Source organism: Microchirus variegatus, assembly GCF_963457635.1.
Source record: "Microchirus variegatus genome assembly, chromosome: 8".
Taxonomy (NCBI): Eukaryota; Metazoa; Chordata; class Actinopteri; order Pleuronectiformes; family Soleidae; genus Microchirus; species Microchirus variegatus.
The window spans coordinates 582,847-605,451 of NC_139809.1; the positions used below are offsets into that span (position 1 = coordinate 582,847).

A 22,605-nucleotide genomic window follows, 5' to 3' on the forward strand; every position below is an offset into this window, starting at 1 on the left:
ATTTGCCTGAGGGGACGACAGCGGTCCATCGAGTACAACCCTAAAAGCCCCAGAGGGAGACAGGTGACTCACATGACCATAAGCACAATGTGTGATGTAACAGGGGCAACGAGGAGGAGGGAAAAAAACAGCCTGAGTGGGTCCCACTAACAACATCACTGCTGCCACAACAGTGTGTGATAAACACAGGAAGTGACAAGTGACAGTTAACAGTTTTGAATGTAACAGTGACAAAAAGAAATGTTCTAGTGTTGATGAACGTCAAAGATTATTGGTGTACGTGTGGTGTGAGACGGCATGATGATGTAACTCTGTGTTCTGCTCAGTATTTGTTTTCCAAAAGACGTCGGACCTTATGGAGGCATAGCTGTTGTTTTTAAAACACGGTAGATCTTATGTTTATGAATTACTATATTGTCCACATTTTGTTATAGTACAAAAATGAGTTTAGTTTTTAACGTCAAAATGTACTGTAAGGAATTTTGTATTTGATAAATACAACCATTTACTAGCATTTCATTTATATTAGCGTACATTTAGCAATGTTGGAAAACTAGTAACTATGAAATACCACAGCCAAGGACAAACCTGCATTATGTACTGTATATTTGAAAGGTGAAGTGTTTGCATTGTCAGTGTACAAGTCGATGTGCCCTGTGATGTTAAAATCCAATAACATACCGTTCCCATCCCAAGTGCCGAGTTATTTTCCTCATTTATGCAATTATCGTTTTTCTTTAGTCTCATGTGTAGTCAGAAAACACTCTCCTCTTATTGAATCTTAGAGAAGTTGCTTAAAGTCGTGCTCCTTGATCACTTTACTGGCTCTATTCTCGCAAACAGACAAGCACTACAGAGAGAAGGGAGTGCAATACGGATGAAAACTTTGCTCCTGTGATCATTTCTTAGAACTGGAGTTAACAGAGTTTATCTCAGTGGACAAGTTCATAAGATGAAAAATGTCCATCCACTTCACCTCTGCTCTTTTTTGTACTTGTCATTGCCAAGATATACACTGGAGGTATTTCTTCAGTCAAGTCATCTGGGGGAAGCTTTTGACCTATTGAGGATTACATTTTTTTTATATAATGTTTTTTTTTTCTTTAAAGAGATAGATTTTTTCCTACATTGACACCAAGAGAAGCCAAGAACCAGCCTCTGTTCTCTTGTCACTGACTGTGCAAAGCCCCCAGTGAATCTTTAAATGGCTGCAAATGTAAAATGTAGTGTCAACACTTGAGGGATAACACAGTAGAACACCACTGATGCATGTCACTAATGTTATTAACAAAAAACTGAAAGTACAGTATCGCTGAGTGAAAAAGCAATACAATCTCAACAATGCTGTTGAATCACTGATGCTTACAATCAATTGTTCATGGCAAGTCAACTTATTTAATCAGAATAGTTGTCTAACGGCTTTGGAATCTGTTCACAGACACATCTGAAGAATGCTGCTTAGGTTTAATAGCAATCTACTGAACTCTCCAATAATAATAATAATAATAATAATAATAATAATTGGCATGTTAATTCCACATGATTTATTTTAATTAAATGTCATTTTACATATTGTCATATGTCATACTGTTGAATTCAAAACTCAATAAACATCAATGTTGGAACTAATCTCTCCGATACCGTGTGACTTACTTTAATATCTTTGTAAATAGAAGAAGTGGATGCAACACCAGGTGGTTTTCATATAATACTCACATCAACAAATATTTATTCATTTGTTTTAACGATATTTACATCACACTCAGTCGTGCTGTAATGAAGATTATGTGCAAGGTACTGGCTGTAGTGAAGCACTATTAGTGGTTATAGTGCAATAGAGAGGGACACAATCTGAATATTTAACCATATAATTCTCTCTCTCTCTCATACTCTAATGTTTCTATGACATACATTTAACACAAAACAACTTACAGTGACACTATTTTACTATTTTTCATAAAATACTTGGCACTGAGGCAGATTGACGTGACATGAAATCAATATTATGTGTCATCAACGCTCATGTACAACAAATACACAACACTACTTACTGCACATTTACATGAAGTGTCATATATAATGTTATTAACATAAACAGCCCCAGTGGAAATACTACTTTTGAAGCTTGTGATTTGCATTTTAACTCTGTTGTTTTTTGTTTATTCAAGCTATAGTGAATTTTTCCACACGTGAGGAATCCGAGACACCGGTACAAGACCCTTCTGTAACACAAACCACCGACAGAACAAAAACTACACATCACAAGCTTGACTTAAGTGTGTTCATGTGACTTTTGAAGGATTTTACTGTAAAAAAAAAAAAAAAAACCTGAAGAAGCAAAATGGGCTAAAATAAAATATTAGGCAACACATAACACTGACTGAAGATGTAAAGTAAAATGTCCATGTCACAGATAAAAGGCCTTTGGAGGAGGAATAAAAATTAGATTTTTGCTCAGAGGAAATAACTTGTCTTTAAATAACAAAAATATATTGTTTTGTTCATATTTTACTCTCAAAGGAACATTCCCTATATTGTTATTAAAAATATTATTTTACTATAACTCAGTTAAAGTACATTTTGGGGTTTCAGCTGCAACTACTACCCAAGGAATCATATATAGTACATGACTATAACAGTGCAATAACATCCGTGACACATGACGGAACTTTAGGTGTTGGGTTTAACCAGATTATTAAAAAGACTGAAGAGAAAAGTGGAAAGCATTTGTGCCTGGATTTAAAATCATGTTTCCTGTTGACATACATACTAACACACTGTGTATCATAGCAGTGTAGGGTAGTGTCACTGTGTGCGTTTACTGTTTATCTGTCAGCAGCAGGATCTCTTCTGTTCCAAAGGACTGCTGAGCAGCTCCACAGTCTTCTCCTTGTCTTTGTCCTCTTGTTCCTTCAGGGCTCTGAGAAAAAAAGAGACAGATTACTCTTGATCTGTGCACATGGAAGTTTACTGATGAATGCAACTTCAGAAGTTGCTCACTGCTTTCATTTGTTTTGTTGCTATGTAGCTAAATGTCATGTCATGCTCCTGACAGTAATGCTTGTTTGGTTCTTCCATGCAGAATTACTGACAGTAGATTACTGGCATCTATACTGACATTAATATATATTAAATAAAGGTCTGTCAGCATTAACACGTGTGTGACGGCACTGTTCTAACAGAGACAGAGAGGGAGGAAAGAAGGGAGTCGGTCATCAGCTGATGATCAGTGACACTGCACAGAGAGAGTGAGAGAGAGGGGGAGTAGCGTCAGTCAGTCACACTTGTAAAAACAGCTGAGTGGGCGAATGCAACTAAAAACACAGGAATACACTGTGACTTATGGGGAAAAGAAAAACTTGGTCAGGGAGTGAAGTTAATAAATAAATGAAGCTGAAGCTGCAAAGAGACAGTTAGAAATAATGGATAATCCTGTGTCACAGACTCATTCTGTCTGAATTAGTCTTGCTCTTCTTAAACACTAAAGTGAAGTGGACATTTTGTGTTACCCCAAAGTTACTGCACTTATTTCAAATATATTCAAATAAATCTAAAATATTACTGTGATTTTCCACTTCCAATCACTTAAAATGTGAACGTGAACAAACTGCTTCTTGAAGTGCAAGAGCACTATGAAATAATCCTGTTATTGCTACATTCAACTTGTAGTTTGTGGGTTCAGTTACTGATTCAACTAATCTACATGCTGGTGTGTCCTTGGCACTGGTTAAGACACTTAACCAGTGCCAATGGCACACTTGTAGTGTAAAACAGCTTTGAGTGGTCCTCAAGAAGAGAAAAGAGCTATATAAATATAGAGCATTTAGCATTTTTCAGCATGAACTCACACACCACTCAGCCACACGCTCACCTGGCTAAATGGACCATGGACTCCACCACGTTGTGTCCAGAGCATGCACTGCACTCATAGAAATTCATCTGGCAGTCCTGAAAAAGTGCCAAATGATGACGCTGACTGTTAAAAGAATTGTTCTTGAGACAGAAATATAATGTTTGTCTCCTGAGAAACTACAGTGCACCACGGAGTAGGAGAATAAAAACATTTCCCCATGAGCAACATCAACAAAATATTCATTCTTCCAGACTGTGGTAAAGAATTAACTGAATAAATTGAATAAAAGCAGACAAACAGACCTTGGCAAGTCTTTCACCAAGTGCTCTCTGAACTTGTCTCTCAGTGTCCTTGTCTGTTTTGTTTCCCAAAAGCATAATAGGGATGTCCTCACCTGCCCCCTCCTATAACAGAAGAAAAGTACACATCGTCATAAGAGAGTCCACCTTGATTTATAAGGACTGGAAAAATCATTCTGCAATGAAAAGAAACACTGTTAACAAAATCACAGAAGCTAATATTCGAAGTGTAATTCAACATTATATTTAAGGAGTCAAAATAATAATAGTATTATCATTTTCTGCTTGGGGTATTTCTGTTCAAAATGTACCTTAACACTTGTCAGCCACTGTCTGACAGCAGTGAAGCTCTGCTCTGATGTAACATCGTACATCACAACCACGCCATCAGCCTTGCGGAAAAATTGCTTGGTGATGCTTCGATACCTGCAGGAAGAGGAGAAAAGACATGGAAATGATGTTTTCACTGCTTCAAAAAAAAAATATGTTTGGCTTTTTGGAGCGTGTAAGAATCCAATGTCAAATCTTGCATCATACAGTGACATCAGTGATACACTCACTCATCTAAAAACCACAACACACAGAAGTTATTAAATAACTTATTAAATAAATAAGTCCTTATAATGACCTTCACTTAAATTTTAAGCGAAGGTCATTATAAGGACGTTTTTGTCCAGTATCGTAATGTATCACACCTTTCCTGTCCTGCTGTATCCCACAACTGCAGTGCCACCTGGCTGTTGTCCACTGTTATTGTCTTAACACTGAAGTCTACACCTGCACAGAAAAACTATGTATGTGATCAAACATTACATATGGCACAAAAATACAATACAAAATAGAAATACAAACATCAAAATAAATACAAAAATATCATTGTTAATCTGTGGATTACTGAAAGAAATAAGACAGGAAACAAAAACAAAAAAACGATTCTATTTTTATCTTAACACACACAGAGTCTAAGGTTAACCACAGAGACACAGAAACTGACAGTAGTCATGTTGTGTTTGAGCAGTGTGAAGTACATACCCACAGTGGCAGATGTGCCGGCACGAAAACTGTCATCACAAAATCGTCGAAGGAGCGACGTCTTTCCTACATTAGAGTTTCCCACTAGAACGATCTTGAAGAGGCGGTCAGGAGGTGAGGGACCAATTTCCTCCTGCTAAAAAAAAGAAAGAGAGGAATTGTGGGAGCAGACACTGTAACCACAGGGTAAGGATGGTAAGGATGCACTTTCACAGAAACAGAATATCAACTTACACTGACACTGGTCTCTTTACCAACAGGCTGAACCCTTGGAGAAATGGGTGTTTCCCTGTCCTCCACATTCTCACTTGACTGCTGCGGTTGTTCAGAAGATGAACGTGGGTAAATATCACTCATCACCAAGTCTATGTTCTCCTCACAGTCGGAGGCTTCCTCTCCTTCACTACACTCCCGAACGGCAGTTTGAACTTGACAGTCATTGTGGAGCAAGTGTGGGAGATGGTCTTCTTCAATGGAGATAATTCTCTGGAGGTGTCCTCTTCTCTGCGCCGGGCAGGAGGGTTGGTACGAGCCATTAGCTTTGTTCTGCCTCACAGAGCTGGGGGTCAGCTCCTCCTCATCGCTGCTGCTGATGCAAAGCACATACAACACAATCCATTAAAGCCACAAAAACACTGCAGTAAGTTTTATCTAACATACGACTTGATCTTTTACCTTTTGAAGACATTTGTGTTCATTTGTTTCACAACACTGTATAAAGGCCTCTGCTTCATACTTGGTGTTGTTTTACAATCGTTTGGATTCTGAAGAAATACAAAATGAAGCTAAAGTTAAGATAAAGGTTTCAGACTTTCTATATTCCTCTAATCTTTAAAGTAGGACAAATGGTTTGCAGTCAGTCAGTGGAATTTTTTTTTTTTCTGTAATTTATGGCACATACCTGATAACATATGTCCCTTTCGTCCCTTAAATGTTTGTTCATTTCCCTAGATTCAAAAAGGAAATAAAAGATGCTGAAGACGTGGAGAGATTCATAACATACAAAGTTAAGATGCGTTTGCTGTATAAAATAAACGCATTAGAGTAATTCATGTTTTAGATTCTGCTGATCATACCTCAACAGGTCCAGTTGTTTGAGGAGGCTTGATCGCTCTCGCTGAAGTCCCTCAGTCAGTCTGTAAATGTCCCTGCATTGAACAAATACAATAAGTTGGAGGAATATAACCCAGACCAAATAAATGCAACATACCAGTTCCAATACCAAAAGGACGACAACTTAGCCACTTTCAGAACAACTCAAAATAAGCTTTCAGCTGTTTAGTTAATAGGACTTGTGTATTGTGTAAAGTATGTGTTACACTGTTATGTTTCAATGCTGCAAATGTAGCGACAACTTTCACATCCTGGTCCAATTTAAAAACCACATAATCAGACATATCGACAAAGATCGACTATGAACAAACTCACATTTCCTTTTCTTGGTGAAGCCTTGAGGACTGTTCCTGCATCAGACTCAGCTGTTCCTGTGCCAAGCTCAGCTCTTGGCTGGTGTTCTCCAGCTCCTGTGCCAACTCATCGTTTGTCTGCTTCAGCTTCACGTTCTCCACCTTGGTCACATGTTGTTCGCTGTGAAGGTCGTTGCACTGACGCTCCAACTGAAAAGACATAGACAAATAACAAATGAGCAAATGTACAGCATCCGGCTCAACCCCTTCCCATAGGCTGGAAAAGCAAACATAGCAGTAATGTAGAATCACAGAATACCTGACTGTGTCAACTGTGTGCATATATACTGATATACTGCTGCAATAATAATCTGAGCTCTCACAAGATATGGACTGTACCGAACAGATTAAGTTTATTAAATAGTAATACATATTAAAGCTAAACATTGTAAACAGTGGAGTAAACAGTCAAACGTGTTTTGAATTGTAAATACTAAGTGCTTCAGCATGTGAGTTTTACATATTTATCAATGACATTTGAAAAGGAATGTTGATGATGGAGCATTACTAAATAGCTTTATTCGCTTTTTCTTGTTTTATGTGCCATTGCTTCTTTTACAGATTATTTCCCCATGGGACACCCGAGGCAACATCTCTCTCATAGTCTAAACTGCACAGTGCACTGTGGAGGGATTCACACTGATGGATCTCACTCACCCTTCTCTGTTTCTGGGAAAGTTGTTCCAGCTCTTTCTCTTTGCTGGACAGCTGCAGCTCCAGGTCTTGACTCAGAGACAAAAAACGCTCATAGTCCTTCAAGGGCAGGAATAAAAGAGAGAGAGGAAGGACTCAAAACATGTGAGAAGGAAGGACATGTACACTACGTGCACTACTTCAGAGAAATTACAACTAAGAGAACCTTGACTAATAGGTTTTGTACCTGCAGCACAATTTTATCTTTTTCATTTTTTATTTGCTGCTCCATTTCTTCATACAAGCGTTGGATCTCATCATCATGTGTTGCTGCTTTTCTGTACGGGTAAGAATAACATGGGTTAATATGGTTTGTATAGTAGTTACCTCAACTCATGCTGTAAGTAAATGAATCAGCCGCTTAACACCATCATTCACGGACCATTAAAACACCGTATTTTAATCATATCCGAACAGAACCACTTCACTCATTTTCTATACCCCTTTCACAAGGCAATTAATTAGCCTCTGATAACCTTTGAAAGTCTGAAACATAATAACCAAATAAACAAAGATGCCCCAGTCTGACCTTATGAGAGCACTCTCCATCTCCTTCTTCTCCTGGTTAGCCTCTTTGATCTGGGATGACACTCGGGCCAAGAAGTCCTCAAAATTAGATAAAAGATGAGGTTCATCACGGCGCAGCTGGGCCCACAAACTGCGCACCTCTGCTGGACTGCAAGGGATTGAATGAAGGAGCAGTGGTAATGAAGTGCACTCTGTAAATTTCTCCTCTGAAATATTCAGTCTATGTCACAGTGTTTCACCAGAAATTCAATATCCCCTTTTTTTGAATAAAAATAGAAATATAATAAAGGCATGGGAGGAAATTCTAGCACAGCATCTTTGCAAGCACCAGATTATAATGAATTTCAAATAAATTAATGTTCTTTACCTTGAAAAACCTTATTATTTTACAACAGCAAAATATAATAAAGTGGTCATTTTGATCACTGGATGTGCAACCAATTGGAAGGCTGCATGTTTGATTCCCAGCTCCACTAGTCTACATGCCAATGTGTCCTTGAGCAAGACTCTTAACCCCACATAGCCCCTGACAGCAGCGTGTGAATGGCTATGAAAGATGTGTGATAAAAAGCGTGTTGCACATACAGTACATGCGCTGTATGACAGTGAGTGAACAGGTGTTAAGGTGCTAAATACAGAACATTTACTGGAAATGAACAATGATTTAAATGATAAGCATTAAGATATAATAAGGAATATATTAGATATATCATATATAATATGGAATTGTGTTTGCGCAAGAGACAAAGTAACTTAGCTCTGCGCTATAATTAGGTAGAGGGAAATTTGTACGAGATTTTTCTTCAATAACAAATACTCAAAGTCTGGCCCCATCAATATCAGTTAGTGCTGCACAAAGTGATTTGAAATGTCATCTCAAACTTGGGTGAGCAGAAACTGATAGGATGTGACAGTCAAGCATCCACCTCCACTGTTGTTTACTTTTATTGAGTTTGAGTTGTTGGTTAAAGGTGAGTCTGCTCATGCATTTCATATGCTGTCATTATCTTTCAAACGAGTAAAGCGAGACCTAAATTGACCTCGACTAAAGTAAACTAATGGTAACTGTTTGAAAAACCAATGCAGACAAGGTTAGTGGTGATGGTTTGTGGAGGATTTTTAACTGCTTTCCAGAACTTAAGATTCCTTATATTTAAAATGTATATATATATATATTTTTTTTTTCAATAATTAACAATGGAACAGATTTGAAAATGAAAACAAACACACAGAGAAAGCACATGGGCAGCTCTGTCTCAGTGTGGAAACTCTTGTAGAGTTTGTACAGCTGATGATAGTCTCAGGCTTAAAATATAGTGTAGGCTCAAAGGGAAATGTTGACAAAGTGCAAAGATATGACGTAGACACAGACACAGACACAGACACAGACAGTACTCACTCTTCAAATATGTTGTTGGCTCCAAGGCTTCCCATTAGCATGCTGAAGTGTTTCTCCTCTTCATCCTCATCTTCTTTTTCCAGACTCTCCTCCCAGTGGGTCTGGTACAGGACCTCAGGTGGGCTCTTGGCATGTTTCTTGTCTGCCATGTCTTCCTCTACAGAAACCTTCTGGCCAGATAAAAACGCACCTAAAAAACATCAAAAGCCCAGGCACACAAACAAAACATCAGTGATGACAGCGGGGGCATAGTTAGCGGCAGAAATGTGTCTTAAAAACGTACAAAAGCCTGAGGAGAACTCATTGAGGGTAAGGTATCCATTGCCGTCAGAATCAAGGGTATCAAATACGTTCTCCAGCTCCTCTGCACTGAGAGGCAGCTCGCCGCTCAGCCTCTGTTAAACAAGACACAACACAGCTGCTATTGGCAAGAGCAAATCCACAAGAACATTAACTACACTGTAGCTATAACGACTAAGGACTGTACGACTGGTACTTGAGAGTTACAAGGACAGTCATTTGTGCAGTTGTGATTACGTGCTACCAAGCAGCTGGTGGCATTCCTCTGTATACTTTTAACACTAATGAGTGTAAATTAGCTTTGATAAGCCATGAAGTTGGGTATATTCAAATCACCACTTTCTAATCTTAAAACTGTTTACATGTACAGTGCATCCACTATGTCCTCCTCACAACACACTGCTTAAGAAATTGACATTAGAGTTTAATGTTTAACATAACGACCGAGATCTGTTCTGCTCCACTGGGAAACATGTTGTCCTTACTGAAGATTTATAGAAGCTACACAGAGATTGCACTAGAGGAGTGACAGCTGCTCCTTAAGTAAAGGTAACTGCTGGACAATGCACAAGAACAGCCAACACTACCACACCTCTGTAAACCAGCTTTTAGGTTTTTATGTTGTGTTTACTCTGCTGTGAATGATGACTGATGCCACCCATACAATCCAAGTCAGATACAGGGAAATAATAGCATCAGTGTGAGAGAGTATCAGCTGGTCTTGTAAACTGTTATCTGGGGAAAACATAACCCTCATGTGGGCAAACAGCAGAGTAGTAAAGCTTGTTTGTGAACGGTCAGGAAATGTACTTCAACATCACTTGTTGACCTGCTCCTTATATTTTAGACCTGGATTTTTACATTTAAATATTTGTGGACATTCTACATGTACTTTTACTTCACTCTTCAGTGTTCCCTGCCAGAGTAGAGACTAAAACTACATAGTTTCATTCATGATATTCATCATAACTATGAACTGTATGACCTCAAACACATATGATTTGATAGGCTAGTTCATTATGCTGGAACATTTTTCTTTTTACTTACTTAATTGAAGTCAAGCACAACTGTATTTCACTTAATAAATATTTATTAGTACAACAACAGTATGTTTGACAAATTAGGATTCACGGTGTCACATTAATTATATTTGCCCGACAACAGTTCACGTTTGTATAAAACTAATACAGCCAAAGGTCTGTTGAGCGGCACGTGATATATAATATAAGTCTGTCTACGTGTGAGGATTTTGTTTATTTGTTTGGTTTTGTCCGTTACTTTTTTTCTTTTCTGTGGGGTTCGAGAGAGTGACTGTGGGGGGGACATATGGACTGTGTACAATGTATGATTTATTTATTTATGTTCAATAATAAATAAGCAACTATACTGAAGAAATGTTTTGACGGAAAATACTGCATGAAAAATGAGAACAGTTCACCTGCATCTCCTCTCCAAGCTTTGGCTGATTTACTGAAAGTGTAGGAAATAACTAACGGTAATACTGTACGTGCTACTTTTAAACACATAATACACTCTACAGTCCAGTGGGCCACTCTGCTATTCACCACCTAATTTCCAATTCTTTAGTATTAGTAGTATTAACACAAGATCAAAGAACACCCCCCCCCTCCCCACACACACACACACACACACACATACACTCCCCCCCTGTATTTATGCTCCTCTCAATGAGCGCTCACAAGTGCTTCATCAAAGGATCGGCCATGGTAGTGATGAATATCTGAAGGACACATGAATCTGCACGGTAGCGTGACAAAGCTTCTGCATGGCTCTTTTCTATTGCTTTGAATAAGTTGCACATGTTCTATTCATGCCCTGCTCAGAATCCTTAATGAGCTCACAAACCACCCCTGCATCCTATGCTGATCCTGGATGAGTAAATTAAAATTGGTAAAAATGTTTAGAAAATATGAACATGGTGCTATATAAAATCATTGCTGATACTTTGTTAATGAGGTAGCAACACAATTTATTAATGTTAGCATCTCTGAGTTTCTATTAATTATGCCAACTTAAAATCAAAAACGATCTGAATCACTCAAACACAACAGTCCTCAAACTATTACTAATAACTTGATAAATCAACACAGTTATCAACCTTGGATAATCAGCCTCACCTGCATGTCACGGCGGGTGATGAAGCCCTTGTTCTCGATGTCACACATCTGGAAGAACTCATGGGTTTTCTCCACGATTGTGTTTTGTCCCATGTCCCCGTTCTTCTCGCATTTCCCCTCTTCATTGCCAACTCCATGTCTTTGCCATACAGTTCGGGCCACAGTGCTGGTCGTGGCATCGTTGCTGGCACAAGGAGCACGAGCGAAAGCTTCCATGGTGTTTGTGCGAGTCTGTTGATACGAGAGTGACTCCTGCGTCCGTCACATGAGTGATGGGTGATGTACAGACAGAGGTGTGGAGAAAAGAGATCCCACAGAGCTTCAGGTTGCTGTACATCAGAAGCTTTCACCAATGTCACAGGCTGTCATCTCTTAGCAACCACCTCTTTAATTAGTCGATGATACCTAGGAGATAGACAGAAGCAGAGACTTCAGTTTAGAATAACTATCTAATTTGTCCATTAGTAACTTTATTTTAGATGTTTGAGCTGCATCTAAAACAGGTTATGTGTTAATAAAGCATATAAATAAGTCAATATACACTTGAAGAATATAGAAGAATATATAAATGTCATATTTCTGTGACCTTTTCACACACATTATAAATCCAATTTAAAAACTGAATTGCAGATTCAATATAAATACTAGAAAAAGCACTCAAGAGTGCAAACCTCCACCAAAGCTGCTTAGTTTCTGTATTCAGATCACCATCAAAATGTATAATTTATTCCTTAATGTCATAACCTACATGCACAAGAAATTCCATTAAATACCATTATTTACTTTGCGAGTTATACAACTCACAAACAGACAAACAAATAGACAAAATGCTGACAAAAACACAGCCTGTTTGGCAGATATAATAATTCACTGCTGTTGACCTAAAACAAAACCCTGCTGCTCTTCTTATTCTTCTTCTTACCCAAGCTTCATGTGTCACAGTTCTCGCTGAGTCGTCCTCTGACAAGAAAAAAACAAAAAACAAAAAACAAAACTGGAAATTGAAGAGGAAAGTTGTGGTATGAAGAGGAGAGTCGTGTCTGTCTGGAAATATTGAGTGATGTGCTTCACTAGTAACGGGGTTTTTCAAGCAGGTTATAATTATTTGCCCACTGATTTGGAAGACTGTGTTTCATAGCTCTGCACTGAGTGTTGTCCTCATCAATTCATAAAAAAAGAGAGAATCTGATGGAATTTCTATTTACCCATGTAAATACATACATATGAGAAAAAGAATGCATGCATGTAGATGGGTAAAAGAACACGCATACAACTCTAACAGTATCAACCATTATGAGGTTCAATTAAACATTTCAATCAATACATATGTTTTCGAAATTTCATGTGCGTCTTGCATCTGACATTAAGCAACAGCACTAGCAACTGCTGGATATGTCACGCTGTGCAACATCTTGCAAGCATGACAAACCTCACAAGGGACGTCCTTAACCCACAGTAAGCAACAGGAGGAACTAAGAAAAGGGAACTATATGATGTTATTTGATCAGAGTTAAATTGTGTTTGTTTATTCTCCTCCTCAGAATTTCAATACGTAACATTGTCTTATCTTTACGTACTTTTCCATTGGGCAGAAGCCAAACAAAGTTGTATGGCTCCTGTGTTTAAACTTGGTATCATATGTTGAGACAGGTGGCCACAGTGACATAAGATTACAAGGATGTCGGAAAAGGAAAAACACCGGTGGCTTTTTGCTAGGACACCTGCTTCCATACAGATACTACAGTGCAAAGACATTTTTTTTTACAGAGATCACATCTTGCACATTACGTAACTCTATTTGCTTAAATGTACTCATTTGCATAGTACATCGTATGCTGTTGATTATAAGCTTGGCGAACAGAATGATAAATCAACTGAAAACTACATTAGCTGTACATTTTTCAAAGATTGGCGTTTGAAGTGTTTTGCATAGGGTCAGCTAATCTTGTTTAAAGTGTTAGACCTGAAACAACTGTTCAAGCTACATTCGTTGATACAGGTCAAACTAATAAAGAGCTGTGGCTACATCGACGATGAAACATTTATTGCAAGTTTTTTTGAACTGAAAAGAGCAACATGTTCAAATGTCCATGCTATAAAGGTACACGTGTGGTTTGTATAGCCCAGTGAATGTTCTACATTATAACCTGCTTGGTCATACTGCTTTAGATGTGCAAGGACTGGAAGTACATGATGACATCTAACATGGTATTTAAAGATGACTCATGATCGTTTGTTCCGCTTTATTCTTGAGTATGGAGCTATTGTTCCACCAGTGTCTTCAACAAACTATAGTGTAAAAAGTCAGCATTTAGTGTTTTCTGTGTTTCCAGTGGATCATCCTCCTGACTGGCTGTTGTGAAATTGTTTCCATCAGATTGCTCAGTTAGGAAATCACTTATCAGGGTAACTGCATTTCCCAAATATTATTCAGATTCTACCTTTCATGTGACACAACCTGAATGTGTCTCAGTTAAAACTATATTCAGCTCTAACCCACTTCCTGGACAGTGACCACAGTCATCTTTCACACGTCAACAATCATCCTCAGTGGTCTGCTCTGCATGAAGCACCAGTTAAATACCTACAAACTACAACTGTCAACTGACACATATAGACGTTTAAAGCACAAAGGCTCGTGATGAGCAACACAATAAAAGCTACACAAAGACAAAGCACGAGCTCCAGTTTCACAAAGCACGTGTAGCAAGACAAAACGGCCACTTCCTTGACTGAAGGCACACTTTCTTTTATTGTGAAACTTCCTGTGACTAACAAAACACCATTTTACGTTTTTAAAATGAACATATAACACGAGAGAAAAGCAGACGTAGCTCAAAAGCTCTAGCATCTATCATGCTAACAACAACAGCAAAGTGCACACGCGCACAGTCAGGGTAATTAAGCTAAAGTGAAGACAGGTGATAAAGTGAGGTGATATAATATAATAATATAATAATATAATATATAATACCAACCTGTGAGTGAAGAGAGTTTCACTTTGAATGACTTCATTGACTCTGTGTCTACTTATATCCGCTTTATGTGAAGTTGACAGTTTTCTTTCGCGTCACACGGTGAGTGAAGGAATTAGACTGAGCGCTGACGGAGCAAACCCAGGGGGCGGGGCTTCATCCTCGGTAACCACGGCAACACTAACACGGAAGTGTGCACTCTTTCCGTCTTTTCTTTCTCAGTTAGTTATCTAGTATAGTTTTCTATTTATATTCTGTTTGTATTTATTTAAAATATGAGAAACTCTTCAAATCTTTTGTATCTGCAACTTTACTAATCGACTTTTTGCATTTTTATCTAATACTAATTAACTCAAAATAAATGTAAATATTTCATGACCTACATCCATAGAGTATGTTATTCAAATTCATCCATAGCTTTCTGAGTGAGGCTGCTCGTAGAAAGACTCAGAGACAAACATATACCATTGACAATTTAGTGTTGTGCAGTAGTACCAATAATCCTCAGATGAGGGCAGTATAGGACCTTATCTAGATCTGGAATAATACTACAGTTCTTGTTGATCCATCATAAAACGGAAACTGGTATTTAATCACTTGCTTTTATTAGATAAAGTATGAGGATGATGAACAGGAGGACTTTTTTTTATATAAGTGGGTGTAATCTACAGGGGGAACAGTCTTATATTGATCCATAAAAATGTGTCTGCTCTGCTGTAGAGCTGCAAAGCAGGTGTAACACACACACACACACACACACACACACACACACACACACACACACACACACACACACACACACACACACACACACACACACACACACACACACACACACACACACACACACACACACACACACACACACACAACCCCCCAAGCCACAACTGTCATACGTCCAAACTGCACGGATTGAAAACTACATGTATCTTCCACATGTGTGGCAGTGATGAGGGCCCTTGAGCTTTGACTGCCTCCACTTTACATAGTTTTTGAAAGGCTGATTTGCAGCAAACAGATGCTTGCGAGGCAAAGCTCCAGCTGAGTGTTCCGAGCCAGATGTGTTTACACTGGAGGATGCTGAGTAATGATCATTTGGAAAGAGCTCGTTTTACGCATGGGCGAAAGAGGACAACAGCATGAAACTGGGATAATTCTTTATTTTGTGTACAATTCTGCATTTTCATCACCTCTGTACAACTCCCCCAAAGGCTGGATACTGCAATTTTGAAGCTCTCTATATAAAGATTCCTATCCTCAGGTTGTCTTATTAGGAGTGCAGCGGTTCAAACACTATATTCTGTGAAGCTCAAAAGGGAAATAGATAACTACTGCCCCACTGTGAAGCTGAGCAAAGATCCACCACCAAAGAACCTCTGAGAGCTATATTTCCACCACTGAATAGAGAAACCAGTGCATAATGGTCAGAAAGAGAGGAGTGAGTTTGAAGACATGTGTCATCACATTGCTCTGGTTTAAAGCCTCGGAAGGACTCACGTCACACTTGGAGTTTTTCACTCTGTGTGGTTGAGGGCATGGAGACATCTGTGCCACTGATTTAGTCTTGGTCTGCCACTGCCTCAGAGATCACCCTCATCATCTCATGTGGCTATATTCTTTCATACAGCCACATCACCAGCCCACTGGCTGTACTGTACATTTGGACAGTTCTTCCACTCAAAGCTTCGGTCTTTGCTGTATCTGTGAGGATCTCTGTGGCGATGGTGTTTGGGCTTCAGGGTTTTGTGCCTGCACGGGAAACCTGAAGAACTAATTCACTTGCAGGATTTCCGCTGCAGCATTATGCTGAAGAATATTTTGTCATCACTTCTCTGCAGTCTGGGGGAATAATTGGACACTCTCATGAAGGGCATTACCATCAAAGCCACCATTTCTTACATGTATCATACAGTATAGAGTAGACACTCCTGTTTTTTTGCCTCCTTTCACACCAGCTGTGTTTATTCCAGTGTCCTATGCTCAGTGTTCACTGGCAATTATTTTGCTGCTGCCTCCTCCTCAAGATACATTTAACCTGGTTTCTTTTACGTTAAGTGATATTTCATTTAAGATCATTTGTTTAAGTGCAGCAGAGGAAATATAGTGGGACATTCAACAAAAGATAATTAATGAATCATGCTTTTTAAAATGTATTCTTATGTTTTTACTGTTTTTCTTTCACTGGCATGGGTAACTCCCCTGGGGTTTCACTTACTCGGTTGAACCTCTAGGTGGCACACTACAGTAGCTTCTCAGAGTAAGAGAACCCTCTCCAGCACTGGTGGGCCTCATTTGCAACCATAACAGTCACACTAATGAGCTCTGGTCATGGATTAGTAGTACAAATTATTTTATGAATGGATAATCAAAGTTCCTTCATCTGCATAAAGCTGCGAGAGACGATATCGTGCATGTGAATGTGAACGTGACATTTGAAGAAATTCGCTGCTATTTCCATAATTATGTTAACATTACATTTGTAAAATTGTATTTAAAAAAAAAACACACCAACAACAGATTTTTCAAGGATGTTGTGATAGTGTAACCCACGGCAACCTGGCTCCTGACCGATGCCTTGGAACATGGTAATGTGCATGCAAAACAAGCATGCTGCTGCTAATGCTTCTTATCTCACAAAGTCTTATTGTGCAGGACAAGCTATTACATGCTCCATTTACAGGGTGGTTGCTGTTGATACATTAAGGGCCAGAGCTGCCAGTTGAGATACCAATCCATCCCACCCAGCCTCTGCGGGTTTCATTAAAACGGATGTAGTACATCTAATTGATTAATGGAGCTCTTATGGTGACCAGTGTTGAAAATATGTTCTCAACCTTGCTGTTCATTTGCATCAGGCATTTCATTCCTTCATGCAAGCAGATTTATGCTATTAGGCATGATTGCGTGTAAGTACCACTTGCCATAGGCTCCTCCCTGAGGGGATATGGAAACATGTGTTTTCAGTTGTTTCATTGGTTTCTTCGAATGTTCACACCGACCACACTGACTTTTCCATTTTCTCACTGCATGTGTGTACCTCAGTAGACTTGTTTGTCATCTCTGCAGTTCGCCTCCAGATCACCTGAGGGCACTACACTGGCAACATCAGTCATGTATAAAGTACTTGATACTTGAGTAAAAGTATTTTACCAGAAAATCACCTTTGAAGTCACCTTTTACAGTTTTACTTAAAAGTCTCAGATAGACAGACAGTGGTGGAGTGAGTCATCTTTCAATTGAAGGGTTGTGGGTTAAATTCCCAGCTCCACTAGTCTACTATATTCATGTGTCCTTGGGCAAGACACTTAACCCTTTGTTGGGTATGAAAGATGCTTGATAGACAGCGTGCTACATGTAGATGATACACTGTGTGAGAGTGAAAGGGTGAATGGCAAAAATGCAGCTTTGGGTGATCATCAAGACTTGAAGAGCACTATGTAATAATAAACAAGGACATTTACCAAACTCTTTCTGATTTTATTTGGTAGTAGTGAAAATAGTTAGGGAAATGTATTGGAGTAAAAGTACACAATTAATTTGTGAAATGTTGTGCAGGAAAAGTAAAAGCTGCTAGAAATGTAACAACGTAAAGTACAGATACACTGTATGTGAATTTTGTGTATTTGTACTTCCAAGCAAAACAAATCAGTCTGAACACTATGATTATGAAAAGTTGAACAATTTCAGCACATCTCTGATCATCTCTGATAATTAGACATACCAAAATCAATGTGCTGGTAACTGGTTAGTACAGGGGTGTCAAACTCACCTGATCAAGGGCCTTTCTGCATGGAGTTTGCATGTTCTCCCTGTGTGTGCATGGGTTTTCTCTGGGTTCTCCGGCTTCCTCCCACAGTCCAAAAACATGCAACATGGGGATTAGGTGTTGGCCACTCACAATTGACCACAGGTGTGAATGTGAGAGTGAATGTTAAATGGTTGTTTGTCTCTATATGTGGCCCTGTGATGGACTGGTGAACAGTTCAGGGTGTACCCCGCCTATCGCCCTATGTCTGAGATTGGCACAACACCCCTCGCGACCTCTCCTTTGGAGGATAAAGCGAGGTTGTGAGCTATGTTTTCATTATAACTTGATATCAAGTGGTGGGCCCCATGTAATCGATTGCCTACTGGCCACTAGTTTGACACCTCTGGGTTAGGGTATTTTTGTATGTAAGTTAAGTCTAGCGCCTGGAAAAACCCATCTAGCTTGCCGCTTTAGCTTCATAATATATACAGTAGTTGTATCAGTGTTCTCCTTCTAACTCTTAGGAAGAAAATCTGTGAAGAGTCTCCGTCATCCAGGTTATGGTGAAACCATTAGTGCTGAGTCAAAGGCAACTGGATCTGGTTATGGATACTTGAAGATGATTTCCACGGATAATGTTGGCATGAGAGTGAAAGCGTATGTCCTAACATGATGACCTACTCCTTTAACCACATAAGCTCACTCTATGTCACTTAAAAAAAAGTTGATTCCAGCCTGACAAACTTTAATATGGAGCAAACTGACTCTTTGACCTCCAATAAAATACACGCATTTCATAATAGAACACTTGAGCCTTGCAGAATCATTTTCCCTGTGGTGTTTGAAACATGTGCTCGACTTTGAGTTACGTCCATAACCTGGGCAAGTCAAAACATTATCTTTTTATCTTTTATTTGGCACAGGCTTTCACTGGACCCATTTTACAATCCATGGGAAGAAAAAGGCAAATTTTTCTGGCCCACGCAGCTTCAACGTAAATGCTGCTTGCAAAAATGAATCGCAGGTGTTATTCCAATCACGCCATTGGGGTTGTTTTAGTGTGAGATGTCTGAGGTTTGCGAAAAACTGTAGCCATGTTTGCTGTCCAAACAAAGAAGAGAATAGAATTGATTTATATTTCTCTATTTGTCACATAATTCTCAATCGTATACATACACACTGATCCAGTGAGCAAAGAGAAAAAGCTGAATTTGCTATCATGCTTTTGCTGCATGCGTTTTATTAAAAATTTCGCACAGCAATTTGACAGAATAAAATCGAATGGATATTATATACATACTATATTTACAATAAAATTACTTAACCCTTTAAAATCTAAAAAGTTCCTTATAGACTTTTTTGGTTATTTTAAGAAAAGGCCATAAAATCATATCATGTCATGTAACTAAGTGTTTTTGCCAATTTTTCCAGAATAATTTTCAATATCTGGCATTCTGGCTGTGAAATTACCGTAATAACCACAAGCTTTCAGAAAACGTTGCATAATTACTGTATGCAAAGGGCGCTTCACATTCTTAACGTTCTTATCCATTATTTCTTACATTTACAGTATAAAGCATACAGATGACACTCTGTATTTGTTTTGCATGCACTTTAATACAGGTGGTCCCCAAACTTACATACATAATTATATAATATACATAATATGTGCATAATGTACATATTAACATTTTTGTCTTTCATGTGAAACAGCCTGCAGTTTCAGACACAACCGGAGACGAGTGACATTGACCCAGTCAAGAGTTGACAGTGGCGCCTTTGGTTGATTCTCGTCAAGTAGAGAAGAAGATGAAATAAACATGTGAGTCTGTTTGAGATTTTTTTTTTCTTTACTTTGAATCAATTCAGAGTTTATATGCACAGTAGTAGAAGCCGCTCATGTTTCCAGTATTTTTTTCTATTTTTTTTCCCAGGACCATAAAGCTCGTGCTCCACAGGAGACACCTGGTCAGGCTTTTGCCATGAAGCAGAGTCAGAGCTTGACTAAACCATTACACATCCTCCAGCAGGTGTTACTGGAGCATGACATCCTCACCTTCACTGACAAATCAGTAGTAAACGTATTGCCCCCACATTCTATGGACTGCACACACAACTGTTCACATTCGGCACTTAATAAAACCTGACACCATCCGTCCTCATGGCTGCCTCTATAACCAAGGTGGGGTTTTTGCCACTCTGCTCCATTACAAGAATCAAGACATGTATGTATGTTTCTGTGACTGTGTGTGTGGGGGAAATTCGCAGCTACCACAATTTGATTCCAAGAACACACAACACAGCATTTTTTTTTTTTTCATTTTCAGGCATTTTGCCAACTTTTGGGTCACCCCCATCCTCATGAGTTACCTTGAAACATGATAATGTTTGCAGGTTAGAGACCTCACATGACACCTTAATTGCTACGCTAAAGGAATTAAGCTGTGTCCTTATGCAAATCCTTAATACTTTACTTTTCTTCTGGAGAACAGAAGAGATATGCCATGTCAGCTGATATCCCTTGGGACCTCAACGGTTGTCACTTGAAACTCTCTCTAAATAACTTAAAAAATTATGATTACAGTAAGACACAAATTAAAGTGATTCCACAATATTACATTTAGTTGGAGATAGAAAGAAAACAATTGATTTCCATTGTGACATCCTAGACCTTGACACCTTTGAATGTGTGTTCAGTTTTATGGACGTTGACGTATTTGTTTTTCCCCAAGGCTCTAGAAACATATACTGCTCACCGTATATAATAGTAGCACAAACACGTTTGTCTTAGTGTTTTACAAGAGAGACCAGAATGTAACTTGTGGCTTGAAAAATCCCTGTGTAAGTTTATTGTCACCCTGAAGCTTTTTTGGAATAAAACTGTGGTTTTAGAATTATATCTTCCTCAAATCATCAGATAGTTTATAGAGCTTTAGCTTTTCTTCTCCATCAGCAATTCTGAAGAAGAGAGAAGTGGACAGTTTATGAAGATGGATAATTGTTTGTTTTTGAATGAGTATAGGGCACATAGCACCAGAGGAAGTTGATCTGTAGATATGGAATAGAGAGACCAGACCTCCCACTGAGATTCACAGCACTGAACTGGCACTGGTTTCACACTGGGTGGCAAATCTTGTAAATGCCTCCTCAGACCTGTCACGTGTTGGGTCAGACTGAGGCAAGGGTCATAAAAACAACCCTTAGCAACCTCATCCAAGGCTGGGCACGGGAGCATATGTATAGCAGGTTGTTATTAAATCCATTCAGTGAGGGAAACTGCAAACGTTCTGCTGAATCAAGAAAGTGTTGCCTTAAAGTCGCCGAAACAAAATTGTCCCAAATGTTTAATATAACTTGAACCTGAGCTGAATTTTATTGGCATTGTCAGACCTTTTGTTGACCTCCGTTCTTGTGTGAATATGACTGTTCACACCTGGCATTAAAATGAGCCCAGAATTCATCCACTGTGACCACATATGATCAGATGTGGCACGTCTGTTTGCAAGAACAAAATTGTGTGTTTAAAGAATATGATCCAACAGATGTGTTAAAAGACAGTGGAGTAAATCAAAGCTCTACTTGTGCTGCTGGTGATCAGCATTAATAGTGATGAGCATTGATTTCAAGGGAGCCTCTTTTTTTTTTGCAGCAAAAGTGTCCTGTTGTCATGATTTACTATAATGTCCTTTGGTTCAACTGAGAGCCTTAAAAGATAATTTAAAACAATTCGATATGTTAATATGTTTTGGCATCAGATGATAACTGTAAAAGTCCTCCACTGAGATATAACTCAGATGTTTTCTGGATGAGCATCAAGATATTGGTATGTACAGTATTTCATAGATGAGAGAGGATTACTGTTAATCCTGGTTGTTGTTTTTGCTTTTCTGCCTCCTGAAGCTCTGACGCTGTTTTGTTCCTAAATACAAAATGTAACGTGGGAAGTTTTAAGACTTACATATGGTAACAAGGCCTATATGTTTTTCCATATATGTTTGAGGATTGTTTTTTTAAAATAATTGACATTATAGTAATTGGAATCTGATATCTACCTTCTTCATTTTCATCTCCACTGATGGCAAAGCTATTTATGCAATTATCTTCCCTTATTATTATTAATTTAAAAAGTAGTAAGGGTTTAGCCACTTTAAAGGTCTATTATACTTTATTTCTT

The 22,605-nt window shown here is 38.7% G+C and overlaps 1 protein-coding gene across 1 annotated transcript; it reads right to left on the reverse strand.

The window, feature by feature from the left end:
- Positions 1 to 2,832: 2,832 nt before the first annotated feature.
- On the reverse strand, positions 2,833 to 11,801 carry cracr2aa (calcium release activated channel regulator 2Aa; the record flags this gene model as incomplete). Its single annotated transcript, XM_083894000.1, has 17 exons — positions 2,833 to 2,920; positions 3,872 to 3,948; positions 4,156 to 4,257; positions 4,464 to 4,578; positions 4,848 to 4,929; positions 5,185 to 5,317; positions 5,419 to 5,773; positions 5,860 to 5,948; positions 6,086 to 6,131; positions 6,261 to 6,332; positions 6,613 to 6,800; positions 7,308 to 7,403; positions 7,531 to 7,621; positions 7,873 to 8,019; positions 9,271 to 9,460; positions 9,554 to 9,665; positions 11,709 to 11,801. 17 exons carry the CDS (start codon positions 11,799 to 11,801, stop codon positions 2,833 to 2,835), a joined length of 2,076 nt encoding a protein of 691 aa, XP_083750126.1.
- Between the last annotated feature and the right edge of the window lie 10,804 nt (positions 11,802 to 22,605).